General features: G+C 37.8%; 3 protein-coding genes across 3 annotated transcripts; 2 read left to right on the top strand and 1 right to left on the bottom strand.

Annotated features, from left to right (window-relative positions):
• The first annotated feature begins 34 nt into the window (after positions 1-34).
• On the top strand, positions 35-6,933 carry LOC117294435 (NAD-dependent protein deacylase sirtuin-5, mitochondrial-like). The gene is made up of 9 exons (XM_033776832.1): positions 35-89; positions 1,134-1,338; positions 1,592-1,699; positions 1,979-2,096; positions 2,362-2,449; positions 2,657-2,710; positions 4,746-4,869; positions 5,192-5,307; positions 5,546-6,933. Exons 1-9 carry the CDS (start codon positions 61-63, stop codon positions 5,619-5,621), a joined length of 918 nt encoding a protein of 305 aa, XP_033632723.1. The 5' UTR covers positions 35-60; the 3' UTR covers positions 5,622-6,933.
• A 475-nt stretch (positions 6,934-7,408) lies between these two features.
• LOC117294433 (serine/arginine repetitive matrix protein 1-like) lies at positions 7,409-16,961 on the bottom strand. The gene is made up of 9 exons (XM_033776830.1): positions 16,804-16,961; positions 15,026-15,146; positions 14,039-14,197; positions 11,958-13,681; positions 11,520-11,569; positions 10,817-11,042; positions 10,371-10,532; positions 9,989-10,134; positions 7,409-9,007 (listed from the first exon to the last, which is right to left on the bottom strand). The coding sequence occupies exons 2-9, from the start codon at positions 15,036-15,038 to the stop codon at positions 8,761-8,763; spliced, it is 2,727 nt and encodes a 908-aa protein (XP_033632721.1). The 5' UTR covers positions 15,039-15,146; positions 16,804-16,961; the 3' UTR covers positions 7,409-8,760.
• Positions 16,962-17,582: 621 nt separating this feature from the next.
• LOC117294434 lies at positions 17,583-21,534 on the top strand. The gene is made up of 4 exons (XM_033776831.1): positions 17,583-17,870; positions 18,874-19,122; positions 19,301-19,348; positions 19,935-21,534. The coding sequence occupies exons 1-4, from the start codon at positions 17,745-17,747 to the stop codon at positions 19,959-19,961; spliced, it is 450 nt and encodes a 149-aa protein (XP_033632722.1). The 5' UTR covers positions 17,583-17,744; the 3' UTR covers positions 19,962-21,534.
• The last annotated feature ends 66 nt before the right edge of the window (positions 21,535-21,600 follow it).

The following is a 21,600-nucleotide window of genomic DNA, read 5'->3' as shown; positions in this document are numbered from 1 at the left end:
AGAGGCAGGCTGTGTGTTTTTGTGAAAAGGTACTTTCCCCAATTTTCTCCTTGCACAGCGATGCCTTGTGTTGCTTTGGGCTTAAGACGGTATGTAATCGTAATACTTGGTTGTTTACTGGTCTTGGTTTAGATAACAAAATTGAATGAGGGAAACACACTAGGGTTGGCTGAATGGTCTTGTGGGTTGATACAAGAACAGGGAAAATGTTGAACTAATCTGACACTCGCAGTCGCACTGACCACTGATGATGATGGGCACACACAGACCATCACATCACACCATCACACACAACACATGGCATTGACATGACACTGCACCAGTTGCCAGTCGTGCACGCTGTGTACAGTTGCTGCTTTGCAAGTTCAGCAATCTAACCATCTCTTGCTTGCTCTATATGGTAATTGTCAAAGACCAGTCTTCTCACTTGGTGCATCTCAACATATGCATAAAATAACAAACCTGTGAAAATTTGAGCTCAATCGGTCTTCGAGTTTGCGAGATAATATTGAAAGAAAAAAACACCCTTGTCACATGAAGTTGTGTGCTTTCCGATGCTTGATTTCGAGACCTCAAATTCTAAACTTGAGGTCTCGAAATCAAATTCGTGAAAAACTACTTCTTTTACGAAAACTACGTCACTTCAGAGGGAGCTGTTTCTCACAATGTTTAATACTATCAACCTCTCCCCATTACTCGTAATCAAGAAAGGTTTTATGATGATAATTATTTTGAGTAATTACCAATAGTGTCCACTGCCTTTAAGTCCTGCAGTCTAGTGAAAACAGGCACCCTACTACACAATTCTAAAACGTTTTGTTGGTAATGGGGCGCTGTGTCCTTTTATGAAACTTGTGCTATTTCATGGGGCTAGCTAGCCAACACTAGTCAGCAGGCCAGACTTTCCAAAAGGAAAATATTGCCGTATACTGCCACGCCACTTTATCACTCATAGGCAAAATGTATAAATCTTTTTAAGTAAATTGGATACTATAAATATTATAAGATTTCATAGCGAATGAAAAAGTGTTGGTAGGATACGGCAATGTTTTCCCTAAAACATCGGAGTAAACTCACAATTGCCATTGATCATGTATTGGATTTTATTTATACATCCTCATTTTCTTGTCCAGAGCTACGACCAAAGGAATTCGTCTACTCACACTAGTCAACGGGATGGCTAGTCAACCCAGGTGGAATTCTGACATGGCAGCATTCCGTGAGGAGTTTGCCAAGGCTAAGCATGTTGTGATATTGACAGGAGCTGGGGTCAGTGCTGAGAGTGGGGTACCAACATTCAGAGGAGCTGGTGGGTATTGGAGGCGATGGCAGGCTCAGGTATGTTTACTGAATTTTATTTCCGAATCCAAACACAAGAAAGTTTACAATCATCCCAGTTTAGTCACCATCTGCTTCAGGGATTAACTTGTTATTGTTTTAGGAAGAAATTTTGCTCTAGCCTTGGTGAACTTTTCCTAAAACTACTTTACTTGTTACTTTATAGTCGAGTCTTCTTGTGACAGATTGTGACTGGTAACATGCAGCCTAGTGAAATATTACCTTGGAATTAATCTTTGTTCTTCCCCCTTAGGATTTGGCTACACCAGAAGCCTTTGCAGACAACCCCTCTCTGGTATGGGAGTTCTACCATTACAGGAGGGAAGTCATGGCAACCAAAAGTCCAAATAAGGCCCATCTGGTGAGGTTCCATGGTAATTGTATTTTTAAGATGATGGCAACTTTATAGCTTAATGTATGGTATTGCTGAACTTTTAAACTGTAGTACCGGTACCTCATCAAAAACCTTTTGTTGGCATTTACCATTTTGGTGGTTGGGGGTGGGGGGTTGTAGCTTTTAAAGATTGGGAAATGACCCAACTTTTGGGACAAGGGTGTTAGGGTCAAGTGGTTTAAAGCAATGAGTTGAATGAGTCTTTCAGACCCATTGATAAAAATCAATTAATTACTATTTTTTAAGGCGATTGCTGAGTGTGAGAAGCGCCTTGCTGGTCAGGGACGGAGAGTAACGGTCGTCACACAGAACATTGATGAGCTTCACATTCGAGCAGGAACGCAAAATATCATTGAAATGCATGGTAGGATACAGTTCCTTATGAGTACGAAAACATTCTTAGAGCTTAGCTGAAATTAGAGGGCATCAATGAAATCCGAGGTCGCTGGTTCAAATCCCGCTCTAAATTACCTTGTGACCTTTTATAAAGTTAAAAAATAATCAAGTTTAAAATATGAGATATCTATCAGCTCTATAAATTGGTTTATAAAGTTATACTGTGCTGCTTAGCGCGTCATTCTATGCAGTTTAATTGAGTCTAAATATCTCATAACTTTCTTCTTTTATAGGAACCTTGTTCAAGACTCGGTGTGTCAAGTGCGGTACGATTAAAGAGGACCGAAAAAGCCCCATTGTTTCAGCTCTGAAAGACAGAGGGTAAATTCTTTAATTTAATTTTGAATTTCAGGTAATACGGACTGTGGAAGGTGATTTAATAAAGTCATGTGATTAAATTTTAATCACATGACTTTAATGAAACTTAACCTGATTGCCTGTCTCAAGTAATTGTTCATGATGTGGGTTTGATGAAAAGAAAAAGTTGAATAGTTTGGAAAATACTAACACAGCGCTCATTTTCCACAGAGCCCCTGATCCATCAACTCAAGATGCTAGAATTCCAGAGAAAGATCTGCCAAGGTAAGTCACTGATAGGAGCTGGACAGACTATAAGTTCAACCTTAAACAAATATATCTGAAAGATAACTGGCTTGGAAAATTGGTGCAGAGTATTACTCCAAAAAAACCATTCCTCATTGTCAAAACAAAAAAAACAAAAACAAAACGTGATTGGAGCTTATTACTAAAAACCTGCTTCAGGGTTAGCCCTTGCACTTGACCCATGCATGAAGAGTTGACCACCCTAATAGCTTGTCTGGAGTAGGATGCAAATTAATTATTCTTTATGTAAGTTAAACAATTTGTTCTTTGTGGTTCAAAAGAAAGAAGTTTTTAAAATGTAAAAGTTTTCCTGCATGGTTTGGTCATGGAACAAGAACAAAGGTTTCAAAGGGTTGTCCATAAGCTTTTTTATTCCCCCCCCCCCTTCATGAACTTTAGACATAAACCACCCCTATTTTTCATTTGGAGTAGCCCACTAGTGTTTGCCTTACATTGAAGATAAAAGGTCACCTTGCAACTGCATGGGTAAAATAATCTCATTCTGCTGATGTAACACAACCTGCAATTGAGCCAAGGCTGAGTGGTTATTTTCTGTGGTTTTCAAGGTACAATGTATGATGTTTCTGTATAGCCTGAGCCTCATTCGCTAATAAATTACTTTTTACCCAACCTCACCACCCTTGATGTTGTCCTTTGTGTTTCCATCTTCTTGCTTGTGGTCAAGCCAGTCCCTTCCCTTCACCCCCCCCCTTTTTGTCCCCCTATTCATTGTTTACCCCCTGCTTTTTTATGTATGCTTTCTAACCCCATTCATGTATTTCCACTTCACTGCTTATGTTTCACTTAGTTACCTGTTCATGTTTGTTGTGTTGTCATTTAGCCTTCAAGAAAGACTCTGCTAGGGTCGAAACATCAGGCCATTAACTATTTTTTGCATTTATACTCTCGGTCCATTTGGTTGGCAAGTTGTTTGCAACAGCTAATTCTATTTTCTCATGTTTCTGTATAGATAGGCTATTTAGATTTACGCCTTGCTCTATGGAATAATTATTCTAAAGAAAGTAAATCACAAAAAAGTTAAATAATTATGTAAATGAAATTATAGAGATGAGAATAAGCATGGAATTCTACCTCCATGGAATAAGTAAATGTACTGATTCTGCTTTTTGAATGTTGTTGCAGCCGCATAATAGTGACAATAATACGCTGCACCATAGAGCAAGGACCAGTGGCTGGACTAGCTACGTAGTGCTTCTTCCCTAATGGTAGTACCATGGAGGTAGAAATAAGTGCTACCTCCATGGTAGTATCATAGTACAGTAGTTGCGATAACGTAACCCTCCTGCCAACTAATAGTACAGTACCATGGAGGTAGCTATAGCAGATAGGGAGTCCAGCATATTGGAACTATGGGGCCAGTTGTTGTAGACACTGCTCCCCAGCAGAGCCAGGGGCTGAACTTTCACAAAGGCAACATCACAAAGCCACTTTAACAAAGTGTATTGTTACCGAAACCAATTCTTGTACAAGAGCATTTTGGCAAGGAGATATTATGGGCAGTTATTCTTGCCAATTCACACTACAATCAGCTGCTTATGCACAACTCTCTGTGCCTATAAATACATGGCCTTAGTTTTCTTGCATACATCATACTGTGTAGGCCTATGAATGAATACCCCAGCCAGAACAAACCACACCCTGGAGGGCATTGGCCTTCCTAAATGTAATTGGTTGGACAGGTTGGCCAATCCTTTTACAACATTCCTCAAGGGACTCTTTATTAGGGTGAAGTGTATATAAAGAAATGTTTAGTTTTAGAAATTGCGTTTCTGGGCTAGTAAAAGTGATTTGTTTTGTGTGCACACTTTACTTTATAATTATGACTGAGTTGGAGCTCTTTGTGAAATCATGGTGAAATGGAGTCCTAGACCATCAATGTTACCCTTATATATCATTCAACAAAACAGCGATCCTGCTCAGGTCAACTTTTCTTTGCACAAACCAGTTAGTTGTTATTTGATATCTATTTGTTACTGACTTGATATTTGGATAGGTGCAGTGAACCCGGTTGTGATTCTCTTGTACGACCGCATGTAGTATGGTTTGGAGAGGGACTTGATTCCAAAAACCTGGAGGTCATCGATGACGAATGTGACGAGTGTGACTTATGTCTGGTGGTAAGAAAACTCTTAACAACTTCTTAATAACAAAAAATGAACTGACTTTCTTGAAATGTTTGTGTGTAAAACTTTTGTATCAAGATCTACTATTCCTTCACTTTTTTGTTTGATAATGTTATTGCCTCCTTATTCGTTTTTATTGTTTAACCTTTGTTTGTATTGTACAATTTCTGACCCTCACTTTAATTATATGGTGATTTTGTTAGATAGCCTCTTGAACCTTTGTAAATTTGAAACAGCTTATCAGATGCTTTATTTAAAACATTTTCGTTAAAATAAACCACCCATATTTGTTTATCAATTTTGTTTCATTCATCAGATTGGCACATCGTCTGTTGTTTATCCCGCTGCTATGTATGCGCCTATGATCGCTAGTCGTGGAGTGAGTGTAGCCGAGTTCAATACAGAAGAAACACCAGCAACAGGGGCACTTAAGTAAGTCAATCATTTGCAGAGTGATATCAATTCTTTAAGATTTGTGTAAATGATTTGTACATCAGTGGTTTCTTGGAAAAGTAAATTAATTCTTATCCCCTAGATTTCAATAAAACCGATCACACAACCAACAGCCTTTCACCAAAGTTGGCATCTAGTCATTAAGTGACAAAAAAATGACATAACATGATTTTCTTTGCGAAAGTTTAAAATATTTTCTCAAATCTTTTCCCTTCAGGTACCACTTTCATGGTCCAGCAGGCCAGACTGTCACAGAAGCGCTAGCAAGACACCCCAGTGAGCCAGCTGTTTGATTTGATCCTCATCGTTTTCAACAGTTCCCCCCAAATTTATCAAATTTATGTTTTTAAGTGTTGCGCGGACTTTAGTCGATGCGGCATCATTTAACACCTGTACCTATTTACTCTGATAATGATAAGCAGGGCACAGCAAGTGTTATGGCTGCAAGGGGGCAATCCCTCTGCCAGTCAAATCTCTCAAGTCCCAAGCTTATCAATCAAAATTGCACACAATTATAACAAATGCAATGCGGTATTTGCACGGTGTCCTAAACAAATGGTTTCTCAGATTGTAAAAATCACGAACAATTACCCAAATGACCTCTCCAAAGGTTCAAACTACTTCAAGCATGGAGCAAGCAACAAGGGCTTCAAGGGTTTGAAAGTATATTGGTTAATGCTGATGCAGGTATCAGAAACAAATGGTTTCTCAGATTGTGAAACGTTGAGAACTTTCTAAAGTAGGAAACAAAAAAGTTAAAAATGAAATGATTGATGGCTTTGAAGTAAACAGGGGGGAGGGGGCTGTATGAGTCATAAACAAATGGTTTCTAAGATTGTGAAGCATTGAAGGACTGCCAAATTGGATGAAAGAAATCATAGTTTCGAGGCATCTCTGATGGTACAGACTACTTCAAGCATTGGATATGCTTTAAGGTTTTGGAGTAAACACAAAGGTGTACCCTGAAAGTGCCATAAACAAATGGTTTATAAGATTGTAAAACATTCAAGGAATTGGTAAAATTTGATAAAAGAAATGTTAATTTCATTGGTTTTGATCACTTGAAGGCAATGAATCAGAAACAATTAGTTTCTCAGAAGAAACAAATAGTTTCTCAGATTGTGAAAATTAAAGAACTTTCTTAAGTGAGGAAGGAAACAAGTTATGAATGAAAAGCTTGATGGGCTGTGGGGTATGCGGGGCTGCAAATGTCATAAACAAGTGGTTTCTTGGATTGTGGAACATTCAAGGACTCGGCTGGATATCAGAATAGATAATTTCACTGGTTTTGATCATTTGGGATTTTCAAGTATATTAATGCTTTTATGCAGGTGTTGGAATCGAATGGTTTCTCAGATTGTGAAAAATAAGAACTAAGAGAATGACAAATTTATGAATGAAATGTTTGAAAGCCTTTGAGTATATGGGGGGGGGGCTGCAAGTGTCATAAACAATGGTTTCTCGCTGAAAGAAAATATTTCTCAGACTGTGAAAATTAAGAACTATCCTAAGTGGAGAAAGATTACCACAATTCATTTGTTAAATGTTTCCGGTAACTTAATAATTTGTTAAGTGTCAAATAAAAAATCTTGTTAAGCCTAATAAGCCTTTCTGTATTTCCTTCTGGTTTTGTTCGATTGTGATACCCTTTTTTTAAACCTACTGCTATGAAGTAAATGACTGAATACTTTTGATGTAATCATCAATATCTGAGTGAAAGTAGGATGTTTTGATGGAATCTATGTCATTTTTTAAATATTTTTTTTGGGGGTGGGGGGGAGGGGATCTTCTAGTTGTGCTAAATGCAAAATTAATTATATTTCATAAAGTAGCTAAGCACAACAAACCTTGTTTGCCAGAACATGGTTACAAGCCTAAGTAAAATGTTAAATATCATTATAAAGAAAGTACATTAGTAATGTGTTCTGCTTAAAGGCACTCGATACCATTGGTAATTGCAAAATACCAGTATTCTCAAAATGCATAAATTAACAAACATGTGAAAATTTGACCTCAATTGGTTGTCAAAGTTGTGTGAGAGTAATGGAAGAAAAAAAAGCCCTTGGCTCACAAGTTGTGTACTTTCAGATGCTTGAACTTGAGACCTCAGCTTGAGACCAAATATTTTGGTGAGAAATTAACTTGTTTTTTTCAAAAGATACATTACTTCAGAGGGAGCTGTTTCTCACATTTTATACCAAGTAAGTTTTTAATGCTAACGACCATTTTGAGTACTAAACAATAGGCATAATTAGTTTCCAGTGCCTTAAAGCAGCTCTATGAAATTGGGTCATGGCTGTCATACTTCTTAAACTAAATTGGAAGAAATTAATGACTATTAAAAATAAATATTGTTGTTTGGATTTGGATAAATCAAAGAACCAGTCAATCAGAGAACCAGGTAATCAAAGAACCAGTTAACCAGAGAACAGTAAACCAGTTAGCAGCAAAAATAGCCTATCAAACCTTATCAATCTCTGCGTCACAACATTTACGTTGCCGGTGATATTACATCATTCAAATGTTTACAAAGAAGGGCAGGGGAGTTTTCAAATAGTTATGGAAAACAAACAAAATGTGAGAACACAGCAACATATGATAGTAATTTTTTAATACCATAACAACACACAATATTCACAATTTATCTAAATTATTCACAACACTGAAATACAATAGATTTTATTTAAATATAAACATACTGCAGCCTATGCCATATATAAGACAAAAGACGGGCAGGGAGTTTAGCTAAAACAACAGTTAAATTAAGCAAACACAATATCATTTCATTATATTAATACCATCAACAACGCACACTATTCACAATTTGATCAAAATATTCACAATCTATTAAAATCTATATTACAATAACAAACAGTATTCAAATATAAACTGCAGCCAATATCAATACTGTCAAACAGTATTCGTGTACAGAAAGATTCTCCTCTTCTCAAGGTTTTTTTTACATTTTGAATCTGGTCTTGTGAACAAAATTCTGGTCCAGGTTAAATTGTAAGCAGTGTGGATTTCAACCCAAAGTTTGACAACTTTCATAGTCGCACAAAATCACTTATACCATGGAGCAACATACGTGTATATTTCTAGTATGTAGTACAACAAATAATACACCCCCTTTTCCTGCCCCCCAAAAACCCAGCTATGGACGGTTGTAACATACTTTTAAAGTTAAGGTGTTTAGTTTTATTGCACAAATTTTCTGAATAATATAGAACCTTCTTCCCCGCTCCAGTAATCTTCAGCCTATAAGTCATGTACGTGCTTAAAAGTTCATCTATGTAACTCACTGCAGGCCAACTTTCTTCGGCTTCTCTCGCCAGGAGTGTCCTTTAGACAGAACAGACGCATTATAAATTGCCACTTTTATTATTATGAGTTTTTAAACAAAGCATCAATAAAGCATCAAAATGCTATAAACTACCTCACATATGGTATAGTTTTGCTACTAGGTCTGAACGGCATGGTGGATATTGGTTGTGTTCTTGCCATTCTCTTAGCATCTCTCTCTTTCCTACGTTCGGTTTTCCTCTCCCAGTCCTCGTAGGCCTGGATGCTTTCTTCCTCCTTAGCCTTCCTTGCCTCTTCTTCCCTTTGTTTCTTCTTATCTTCTGCCATTCTCTTCTCCTTCGTCTGGTGACTGATCTTTTCATCTTTGGTGCTCTTCCTATGATTTTGGTAAAAATAATTGTTATTTTTAACTTGTTGACACTTTTGTTTTAATTACATTTCACTTGGTGTACATAACATTAAAAAATATAACATTAAGTAACATTGGTCACTAGTTTAATAATTTTGTTTCATACTTAGACCTGTAACAAATTTTTCATTATTAGAACAAAAAGACAGACAAATGAAAGTTCCAAGCAGCACTTTATACAATGTGTTTTTCAGTTTTCTACCAGAGAGAACTATAGAAATAAGAAGAGAATCATAGAAAAAAAAATTACATTCAATATGGAAGGGGGAAAATACCATAATCAGGGATTGTTAGGAACATGGAAATACTGGTTTAGAATCAGAGAGAGCGAGAGAGTTGAAGGTCTGCTTTGGCACTAAAAAACATGGTGCTTCAAAATATATTACATAGCTCTGCTTAACAATGTAGAAAGAATAACAAGAGCTTTGAGATGCACTTAGGAGTGATAAAGCAATGTATTATTATTATTATAAAACATCACATATTCCTACAGCCAAAGTGAACCATACAGTTTTAAGGGTGGCATTATAATTATACATGTACATGTACACACATTCCACACACTCAGCATGCATTGTTTCCTTCAAATGATTTACATAATAAACATCAAGGCAAAACGTTAACATCAATGGACATGAATGTCTTCACCATTTCCAACAGATATAACACAATGGATAAATGAAACTTAATAAGAAAAAATCCTGAGAGTCAAACAGTTTAAATCATCCAGAAGCTTGATTAAACTCACTCCAAAATAACCATCAAACTGTTTTTAGCACACATTACACACATTGTAATTCAGTATGTAGTATTTTTCAAATGAATTACACAATTATACATCAAAAAAGGCAAAATGGTTAGAAACAATGGTAATAAATGCCTAAAATAAATGAGGATGGAGGGTGTGGTCGAATGAGGAAGGAGTGAAAGTGGGTTTGAGTATCTTACCATTTTCTAAAAGCAGACTGTGAATCTTTCTGCTTCATCTCCTTCTCATCTTCCAAGCTTCGAGTCTTCTCAAGTTCGCCTCTGACTTTCTTCCGATGCTGCTCCTTCAGATGTTCATCCTTGTCTCCTTTCCATGCCTCGAATGCCTAAGCACAATCAACATAATAATAATAATAATAATAATAATGAAAAGCGCCTAATGCAAAATGCCTCTAGGTGCATAAGAGAACAATAAAATATACAAAGAGTGAACGATATAATTACAAATAAGCAGCTTCAAAGTTTTTAACAGAGATTTAAAAAGATTGTAAAGTTCTGGCCTGACAAATATGCACAGGGAGACTTTTGCAAAGGAATTATGATCTGATGATCTTAATCCAACCTTTTTGGCGTGAACTGTCTGCATCATTTTCTTCTCCTTTTCTTCTTGTAGTTTCTTCTTCTTCTTTTCCTCTTCCTTGGCCTTGTTTGGCAGGGTTCCTTTCTTGTTCTCCTTCCAGGCATTGAAAGAGGCAGCCGACTCTGCTCGTTTCTCAAGCACCGCCTGCAAAGATAACACTTTAAACTGTCATTTCATTTAATTTATTCTGGTTGTCAAGCCAAGGCCTTTCATAAAAGCAAATCTAATCACTGTTCTACCCAAGAACCCCATAGATATTAAGAATCTAAACAATAACAAAAAAGAACACTACTGAAGTTCACAACACATGTACATTCAAATTGCAAATTCCCCCAAATAGAAAATACAACACTACAGAGGCAACATTTATAGTACTGTTCAGAAATCTAATAATCATATTTCCACGCCTTAACAAGTTTTTTTCTCACCAGTTCCTTCTTCTTGATCTCTTCCTTTTCTTTCTTCCTCTTTTCCTTGGCTTGTTTGACTAAGACTACCTGCTTCTGGGCCCTCCACTCATCATAGATAGCCTGCCGAATACTGGAGGAGTCTTGGATATTGATGCTGCTGTTTAGGCTGGAGTTAAGAGAGTTGCCTCCAGTGCTACTGGCAGTGGAACCTGGGCGCTTGGGTGTTGGCTTGACAACCTTTGACCTGTTTTAAGAAGGATTTTTACTTGTTACATTTTTGTTGTACATGAGAGATCGTCTAACACCACAAAGCCATGGGTGGCCACTTCATGGTGAGGGCTACACTTTACTTGACCATCAACCCAAATCAACTCCCCCTGGGGCACGTTGCCGTGGAATCCTGGGGCTGAAACAGAGTTACCCCATTCACAGCCTGTAAGGATGTAGGCATGTGTTTCATCCACTACCAGCCTGGCAAGTAGAGCAGAATTGACTACCCCCAACTTTTACGAGGCAATTATGGCCAAGTGCCTTGCTCAAGAGCACAAGTGTCACGACTGGGATTCGAACCCACACTCTGCTGCTGACAACAACGGAGCTTGGGTAAGGGGAGCTAGACTGCTCAAAATAATTGCTTATTGTGATTCCAACAATTTCTCTGTATGGGTCACACAACACTTTAAAGTAATTTTGCTTCAATTTGATATTAAGTTGTACTTACTGTGTCTTATCTTTTCCACCATCTTCTTCATCAGCACTTTGATAACCCTCCTATGAAAGCAGCAAAAAGCAATCAAAATGTTTCATACAAATATTGATTGCACAAGACAAATGTTTATGCATGTTATTCTCCCTAAGTAAATATGATTTTACGATACAAATAGGGAAACTGCAGAAAGGGACATTTTGTCCAACCACTTTACTCATTTCATAATTATTTATTTTCATTTGAAAAATCGAATCTTTGATGAAATTGAAGAATTTAGGTGTTTGGACACTGACTTTCTGAAACATCACAGTTTGCAGATGAAAACAAATTTTCACAATAACTATTTAAAAAGTCAGAACTGACATTGAAAAAGCATTTGCAAATGTTTTTGCTCATTACCAGCATAAATTATGGGTTTAACCGTAAATAAGTGTACAATAATTAATTTACCTTAGGTCTCCTCCCTGATATGACTGGAGGCTTTTTCTTAGAAGATGGTCTGTGGAAAACATCTCCATCATCTGAATCATCGCTGTCCTCCAAAGCATTCCTCCCCATTTTCTTCTTCTTCTTTCTGCTCTTGGGACTCTGCTGATTCTCAAGAACATCCAGCAAAGAGGGCTTACCATTGGCTGGCTTTCCATCAAAATCAAAATCAGAGCCAGAATCAAGGAAATCATCCACTTTGAAGCCCTGTTTCTTGGGCTCAGGTTTGGAGGGTGCTTTAGTGTCAGCAGTTCCAGGTCGGGATCGAGGTTTAGGTGATGGCGCAGACGTCTTGAACCCTTTCGGAGAAGGAGATCTTGATCTTCCGAGAGGCTTGGATTTTGAGACTCTCTTATCATCAGTATCATCATCGGAAGAATCCAAAATGCCTCTTCGAGTTTGAGATTTTCCACTGCCGGTGGTCTTGGCCGATGGCAATCTAGGTTTCCCTCTTCGATTGAAATCATCATCTTCATCAGAGGAATCCAAGAGACCTTTCTGGCGTCTAGGAGGTGGGTGGGCCACTTTGGGGCTTCCTTTTCTCGAGGGTGATGGAGATTTTGTTTTATTTCTCCTCTTCACTTTGTTATCATCTTCACTCCCATCCGAATCAAGAATTGACTTTCTTTGCCGAGATCTATCGAGAGGTGGAGGTGAACCGCCACGAGATCTTGGTTTGGGTTTGGGTTCTGGTGAGCCACTTCTTGATTTAGGCTTCTTGGCCATACCAAGTAGATCATCTAAGACATTGTCCGTCTCAGCTTTTGGTTTCCCTTTTTCTGGCTTTTTGTTTGAACTCCCATTTAGGAGATCATCTAAGATAGAGGGAGATCTGTTTTGTCCTTTAGGCTCTGGGGAACTGCCGCGTGATTTTGTTTTTTTCCCGTCGCCATTAAGAAGGTCATCCAGTACAGAGTTATTTTTAGATGTCAACTCAGGGGATTTGGATCCCTTGCTCATTGATCCACTCCTTGGTTTAATTTTCCTGCTGCTGACCGGCGACTCCTCAGCTTCAAGTCTTGATCTGACTTTTGGCTCTGGAGATTTATTGCGAAATTTTGGTTCTGGCGATTTACTGCGTGCTTTTGGTTTTGGGTCATCGCCAAGTAAATCGTCAATAATTGACGGTGATCTGGTTTTCCTTCTAGACTCTGGGGACTCGTTGCGAAACTTTGAGCTTGGTTTTGTTCCAAACGGGTCATCCCCTCGGGAGTCCTTTCTCCTTGGGGTTGTCTTCAGTGGAGCCAGTCCGAGAAGTTTATCAACTTCGGACTGATCGGACTTCATTCTTGGAGAGTCTACTGAAGATTTCCTTCCTGGAGAATCCAAGTCCACGGTATTTGTCCTTGAACGAGGCTTCGGAAGTGGAGTGCTTGCCAGATCCTTTGGGTGCACACCACTCCTTGGTGAGACGGCCTCAGAGGAGGATGACAATCTTCTCTTGGAAGCTTCCTCAGGTTTGTCGATAGATCTTGTTCTAGCACGAGGTATTGGTGAGGGGAGACCCCTTGGGGAGGGAATACCCTTAGGTGATGGTGGTAGGCCCCTTGGTGAGGGGGACGGTGAGGCATTCCCCTTGGCCTGCTGACGAGGGGTTGCGACTGGGGGTGCCCAAGGTTTGGAGGATCCACTGAAGGAGGACGTTTGGCTTTTCGGGGCAGCACTTGCAGTGAACTGTGATAAGAAATCTGAACAAAAAAGAAAAGCAAATCAAAAGGGTTGATGAAAAGCAAATCAAGGGGAGTTACCAGCCGAAAATCCATTGCAACTGGTGCCCCACTTGATTTTTGCTCGACTAGAATTTTGCTAAGAAGTATTTTCTGGTTAACAGCTTTATGAAATTAGGACCTGGGCCTAATTTAATAAAAACCTGTAAGCACAAGAAGATCTTGCCTAGCAAAAACAGGCTACCAGCCAACATTCCATAAAGTTATAATTTTTGCGACAGAAGCCCCACTAATGTTTGCGCTGAGCCTAGAAATTGGCTAAGTAGTATTTTCTGCTCAACTGCTTTATAAAAATCTGATGGCAGAGCCTTAACTTACCATCCCCTCCACCAATGTCATCTGAGCTCACATCGCTGTTACTCTCTTCTGCTGTGTCACTCAGCCCAGTGGTCAGCCCTCTCCTCTTGCGATCTTTGAGCTTCATCCTGAGTTCTTCGTCAAAGTTTTTAGATTTCCCTTGAGGGTCGGTTGGGCCACCTGGAGAATATAATTTAAAATTAAGTTTGATCACTGGCTTTTGGATTGAGTACCATGCAACTCATACCAATGACAAGCACCTAACCTACGAACAATTGTTTTTTTTTATCACAGCTTATCATAAAGTACGCACATACATATAACCTTGAAATTTACAGTTACACTCAAGTAACATCAAAGTTTGGATTGTACCAGTAGATAAATTTCATCAGTTTGACTCCTGGGCCCAATTGCATAGAGCCCGTAACCACAAAAGCTTGCTGTACACATATTGCTTAGCAGAAACTTATTACCAGTCATAAGACCATAACGTTTACAATGATGTGACTGGTGACCCACCCATTTTTTTTGCTTTGCATAGAAATTTGCTCAGCAGTATTTTCTGCTTAGCAGAAACAGCTACATGAAATTGGGACCTGGTGTTGACGTAAAACCATTAATGCTTAGTCCTTCAGAGATGGGACATTAAGCCTTTGGTCCTGTGTGTTGTGTAACACATGTAAAAGAGCCCACTTACACAGGTCTGTCACTATGAGAAGGGGTTTGCTAAATGCGCCTTAACACTGTCTTAAAGGGTTTGGGTACTTGATGTACGACACAAAACAAAAACGTGCAGATTCATATTAAACTTACACGGTTTAAAGATAATGGTGGTAGAAAGCTTCCCTTAAAACATTAGTTGCTGATGTGCTGTGTTTTGAGAAATGAGTAAAAACAATTTCATAACAATTATTTTGCCATGTACAACAAGTTTACATGTGTCTCCTAAAAACAAACATTCTACAGTTGGTCAATAAGTAAGTACATACAAAACTTTATTGAACGTACCTTTAATCGGCATTTCGGCAAGCTGCTCCTCAATTACAAAATTCGAAAGTCAAATCTGACGTCTTCTCAGCTGTAAAAATGCTCATCTCACAGGTTGGTGTTGCTACCCATGTATAATTATCTGTATCAAATTATACAATTCTTAATTATTAAAATGATTTTTTTATTTTTTGAGAAAAAAAGGAAAAACAGTTAGAGCTAATTACACATTCCGGTTAAAAAACCAATACTTTACCTTTAATAAGATGATCGATAAAGAATTAGAATAGTTGGCAGAATTATTGAACCTCAGCCTTTTTTCCTCTAGTAGAAATTACAGATCTGAAGGTTCGTGGACCAGATATTTCAGGGGAAAAAAACATGTTCCACCAACCTTGCTATACACCATGCAAGTCTTGGGCGTAATGGAACATTTTTTGTCCCACATACATTGCTAATGGAAACTAACTTGCGAACTTTAACAGTGCATTGTACTTTTGAATGTGAATACAAACACTCACAGAAAAGCAAACCTAATCACTCTACTAGCAAAGAATCATGGAGAAAAGACAAGAGAAGGAAGTTCAGATTTAGATGTGGGAGGAAAACCATAGACAAATTATTCCTGGGAAAATTCATGCAATCAAGTAGGCACTGAAAACCAAATCATAGTAGTGCAACCAGCAGGATTCGAACCTGGTACTAGAGGAATAAGGCAAGGAAAGATACCACTACACCAACCCGACTGACCCAACTGTATATATAAGACAAAGACTTTAAACAGATTTTCAGTTACTGTTTTCATCAACTTTAATTAACTCTCATCGACCTTCAAATGCAAAAAAGCATTCGGCTTGATCATGTGCATACAAGGTACTTTTAAAACAGAAAATTTCTAAGATCATAATCTATTGGCTATAAGCCAAGCGATTGTATCAGACTCAGATTTAAGCTGTTTGGCAGAACATCCTGCTAAAAGGCACTAGACACCTTTGGTAATTGTCAAAGACCAGGTTCTCACGATATTTTACACTTTCGATAGCTGTCCACTGCTCGTTCATCAAGAAGTTTTTTTTGCATGGTTATTTTGAGTAATTACCAATACTATAGTGTTCAGTGCCTTACTAAATTAGTAACAATATTTAGTGGAGAACCAGTCTTAAGCAATAATAGACCCCTTACATTTGCCGTCATCACTAAGGATTCCACAGAAATCAGGAAAAAAAGTAAAGAAAGTTTGAGTCAAATTTGTGTTGGCATTGTATAGACCTAAACCAGAGCTAAGTTGTCACATACATGTACTCATATTCCCTACATATAGCAACTCGATGTAGTGCTGCAGTGTATATATAACACAACAATGACAAAACACAGCTGTAGTCTGTGTCATAATACTCATTACAATTTGTCTACCACTGTTCTATTTCTAGCATGTCTAGTTCTCGACACACAATCCGCACAATGCACTTTTAGTTTTAAAATGGAATGAGTTATAACTTTTTGTTTATAAATTATTCATTATCTATCTGGTCTGGGCGGTCTGGGTGTACTGTACAGTCTACAGATAGACAACAGAATTACGAGTAGGCCTACCTACAGACTTGGGTTGCAATCTGGGAAACCAACAATTCGGACATACAAAATAAAAATAAGTCAATAAAGAGCTACACTATACTAGGAGTACTACTACAACAATACAACTTGTATTTGTAAGTTGTATTTGTATGTAATTGTAATACAATTTTACAAGTACAAAATAAATATGATTAATAATTTATTATAACAACGAAACGACTTACAAACGTGGCTGTTCCAGTGAGTTTAAGTTCACATCAAAATTGAGGCGAATCTCCAAATGTGTCACCTGTTATTTTTATTTTATTAAGATAGTTTGTACTCCGTTTTGGTTTTCAAAGGCTGCTGAATCTCTGGCTGTCTGTTGTATACAAAAAATGCTGTTCCGTCCCAACTGTTGGGATTGGTCCCAACTGGAGTGTTTCAGTTTGGACAGCCCAACTATAAACTGGGATCCAAAGATAAGTCACCAACTAGTCTTGGCACAAGACCACCTCGGGGTGATTTGTGCAACTTTCCCCACGAAACGGTCTCACAACTACACACAGCTCAACGGAGATGAGAGCGGCTCTCGGAGGATAGCGCCACCAACGTTGGATTATTTGTAAAAAATGAACACAACAAGGGTCTCTCATCAAGACTAGTCAGAATCAATTGGGGACCGGTCCCAACTGCAGTTGGGACAATTCTCAAGTTTGGCCGGAACAACGCAAACTAGTATAAACGCGTTCTGATTGGTCAACAAACACACATGACAAACACAAAATAATCCGAGTACAATACACCAAATATTCACCGTAGATTAAAACTAATACAAATGTCTCAAAATACAATATAAAGTGTTAATTGATACTTTTGAACATTAAATCGCTACGAATTACTGTTTTAGTTGACAATAGATGGTAATAAATAAAATTCTATTAGCCAATCAGATTTCTCGTAAGGAAATAAATGTGGTCACATTATTCATTGAGCTCAAAATTTGAATAGAACTGTCCGCCGGTGAGTCGCAGAAGGAAGTAAACATCAACAACAACACGTGCTTAATCTTCCGTCTAGACAGACTTGGACAGGATTTTGACTAATTGTTTTTATGCAGTGTGATTCCATATATCCCATAGCTCCTAACTAACACTTTTGAATCAATCTCCAAAGTTTGCTTTCGATGGAAATTATGCGGAAAAGAAGCTACCATCTTTGTGACCAAAATGTTTACGATCGTGATGATCATGATGGTAGTGCTAGTGCAGCGCACAACAACAAAAGACACGTGGAGTTGAACCTCATGCCTGTAAGTTTTTTTTGTTTTAATAAATACACGGGGGTAAAATAATCATCAGTGTCAGTGACTGAGTGACTAACTTGATTGATTTCAATACATTTATTTCGATGACAAATTTGAGTGCCATGATTTGATTTAATCTGATTTAAATTAACCATGTTATTGTTATTTATTGTTAACTGCTAAATACTAATACTATTTTAGTAATTTACACAGTTACACAATTAAGATTGAATCCGTGTACGGTGTTCTGAGAACAAGAATGTTCTTGATTTCTGAGGTGAATGATTGTGGATGTGGTAAAAAATGGGCGAATCTAGACCCAGTTGCCAGGTTCCCATGGTTACCTGGCTACAACAATAATAATTAATATTGGGGTGCTGTACTCCTTTTTTTCAAAAGCGGGGAATAGGGTTAGCGGGAACTTTGGCTTCTGCTGCGTGTGCATACTCCACCTTCATGTCATAACGTTTCTATCTACGACTACGTATGACAACTAGTACTTAGTAGTACTAGAAGTACCGTGTACGGGTACTAGGCATGATTGCTCAAGTGATAGGACAAAGGCATCCTTCGCTTACACAGCTGATGAGCTGAGCTAGTGCAGAATTTCACCCTTCAAACCGTGCAAGCAAGCAGAGAGAGATTGATGATTGAAGCGCAGAATTTGGTAGTTTGCAGAGCCATGACATAAAACTAGGCCCTGGTGACTATAGACTAGTCCTAGCAGAAATCATTGAAATTGCCCATTAATTCAGTGATTTGTTACCTTTTGTTATGATTCCTTTTACCTTCCCATCTGAGACTGTGCCAGGAGGATGGAGGTGGAGGGTTACGATTCAAATCACAACTAAAACAATGCTCGCAATATTGATCTTCATTGTTTCAGAATCAGATCATCAGATATTTGCTTGCTATGTTAGTAACCTTTTTCAATTACAAAACATTTGGTGTATATATTTTATTAAATAGCTTCATGTAGTAATCATCTGATTATGTTTTCTCTTTGAAGGGACAGAAACGTATGTGCAATGGAGTTTCAAGCTTTTTATTACAGCAAGTGGGCCCAACATCGGAGTGTACAGGCATCTCACTCGGCGGAAACGCTTTCTCGTCAATGAAGAATGACCCTGTTGCCATGGAAACCATACATGCCTCATCTTGCCATCCACACATTCCAGCCGATGCTATGCAAAGTTCTTGTTACGTTATGACTGCAGGAGGAGATGCAACATCTGCAGCATTATCACAGCATTTGGAGGTATTTTTTTGAAATTTTCTATGTTTCATTTTTTTTTTAATAAAAAAGAAAGTATGTTAATTATAAAGGTCAAGTGCCTTAAGTGAAAAACTTTATCAAGATGAAGGAGGTGAGAGCACCTGACTTCTTGTTTCACCTACAAGCGTCTAATATTTGTTATTGTTCCTTTCTTTTACAGCAGAGTCAACAGAGAAAAGTTTGTCAAAGATGTCGTTCAGGAGAGTCGGTAAGTAGATGATGGTGGGGTAGTGGGTGGGTTGGTAGGGGTCAATGGTTAAAGTAAATGGTCAAAGGTTAAATCTATGTATCACCTGTGTACCTGTACTGTACCAAGACACCAATGTGTGATAAGTACTGTATAATCAGGGATGTCTGAGACCTGAGGAATAAAAATCTGTGTGCCATGATTGTAACTCATTTCGTCAATGCATATATTTTTGGTCAAGAAACCAAAGATGCATCATTAGTGCACTTAATTAGTGCAGCTCGCAAGCCTGAGGAAGCCCTTGCAAAGAACCAGAAACTCCTACGCTTCCACAATAAGGGTATGGGTTCTTTTACTTGCACTACCAATCCTAGTATACAGGACCTCCGTCTTAATGTCCCATTTGAAGGACAAAGCAATTATGGTAATGTATAAGCCCTATGTTGCTTTAAAGGTCAAGGACATAAACCATGAATGGGGATCGATCAGGAACACCAGGGACCAATTTCATATCGTTGCTCAACAGTAAGCAAGATTGTGTGCTTACTCAGTAGTTACAATTAAAAAAGTAGCAAATTTTGACAAACTTTCTCTCCATCTCTGACAGGGTCACATTACTCATATCCTAAGCTAAAGTCTCTTGACGCTTTCTTCAACTCCCCCACCATGGTTCCAAGAGGTAGCTGGCTGTCTCATTCCGCCAAGAACCAGGGCCCAATTTCAACTGGAGCTGCTTAAGCACAAAATAGCTATGCACATTAATATGCTTACCAAGGAAGGGTTACCAGCTGAAATACAATGATGTCACATTACAATATTTGTGACTGGTATTCTGTGCATTTATGCTAACCAGATAAGTTTTGAGCACTATTTTCTGCTTGAGCAGCTCTATAAAATAGGGCTGGTCCAGTCCAAACTTCCAAGGTTCTGTTTTTTATTTGTACATTATTTCTTGTGTTAAACATTCATGACATTGTTTTTTTGTTAAATGCTTTCCGAGAAGGAATTAGCCTTTGCATGTAATTAAGTCTGAGTTTTTGTTTTTTTTTATGTTAGAAATATGTTTTGAATGTGTGATATAGTATTAAAACACCAACAAGGTATACAATTTTTAAGTTGTTTATTTCCCTTTAAAGGATAATTCAAAATTACCTGGGACAGTTTATCTGTTCAGATTGGTCAAGAGGAGATCCAGGTATACATTATGTGATAGCAACACAGAAAATGTTCATGTAGATCAAAGATACTCAAGGGATAAACTTTAAAAAAACCAAAATAATCTATGACCCTTTCATTAAGGGCAGAAAGAGGCATTATTAGTTTTGTTTAAACAGAGCAAACATTATTTAGTATTAGAGGTAAAGGTAGCTTAGTATAAGGTTGCATTAGAGAGGTATCTCGTCTTCTATATGGAATATTATGCAAGGTTTATGATTTGGCTTTCGCGAGATAGCCTTCCAAAGAAACATACCATTCACATTGAATGTCTTGTATTTATTTTATGCCTTGAGTTCAGTTGCAATGAACACTTTTCTAAAATATTTCTTTTTGGATCATCCAAAATATATCCATAGTATTTTCTGAATAAGTTTCATGTTGCATAATGTGAAAACAATAGATGTTACAAAATAAGCCAAAACACAAATAATGCAAATTGTAACCAGTCCAACAAATACATATTTAGTACAGTGATTTGAAGCAAACAAATTAAGGAAACCTAAAATGCCAAAGAAGAAGAAAAATCAATGCTGCTATAAAATGTGGGGGAGTTACAGGCAATTATAAATCTGTCTGGGAAAGCCTGTCAGCGCAAATTCATGCCACCATTCACATAGTTTGGTAAATCTGATTTTTATCTGTTGATTATTTTTTAGTTTTTTAGCAATTCAGAAATGTTTGGATTCATGATAATATTTTAAGGCATTGAACAATCAAAATGGTGCAATGATCAGAAACTAAAGGAATCCAAAAGGTGCTTTGTCAACTTCCATGTTATGAGTTGTCTTAAAGAGTACAAACCTTACACTGAAGATTTCTAAACCATTTTATGAGTAGAGGTACTTGTGTTGTGTGCGAGTGATATAGATAATTTATTATAATGAAAGAAAAATACTTAGTATAAAATAGTTATAGCTAAAGCGTGTGCCAGATATTTCAAGAGTGATATTAAAATTTATGGTCAGCCCGGGACCAACTATGAGATACAATGTGATGCTTTTCAATTTGTCAATTACATCTTTTTCAAATCTCAGTTTCTCATTGTAAAAAAACTG

Source organism: Asterias rubens, chromosome 9 (assembly GCF_902459465.1).
Source record: "Asterias rubens chromosome 9, eAstRub1.3, whole genome shotgun sequence".
In the NCBI taxonomy this organism is placed as follows: Eukaryota; Metazoa; Echinodermata; class Asteroidea; order Forcipulatida; family Asteriidae; genus Asterias; species Asterias rubens.
Note: the sequence above shows the minus strand (reverse complement) of the source record. Positions and strands in the feature narration are given on the sequence as shown.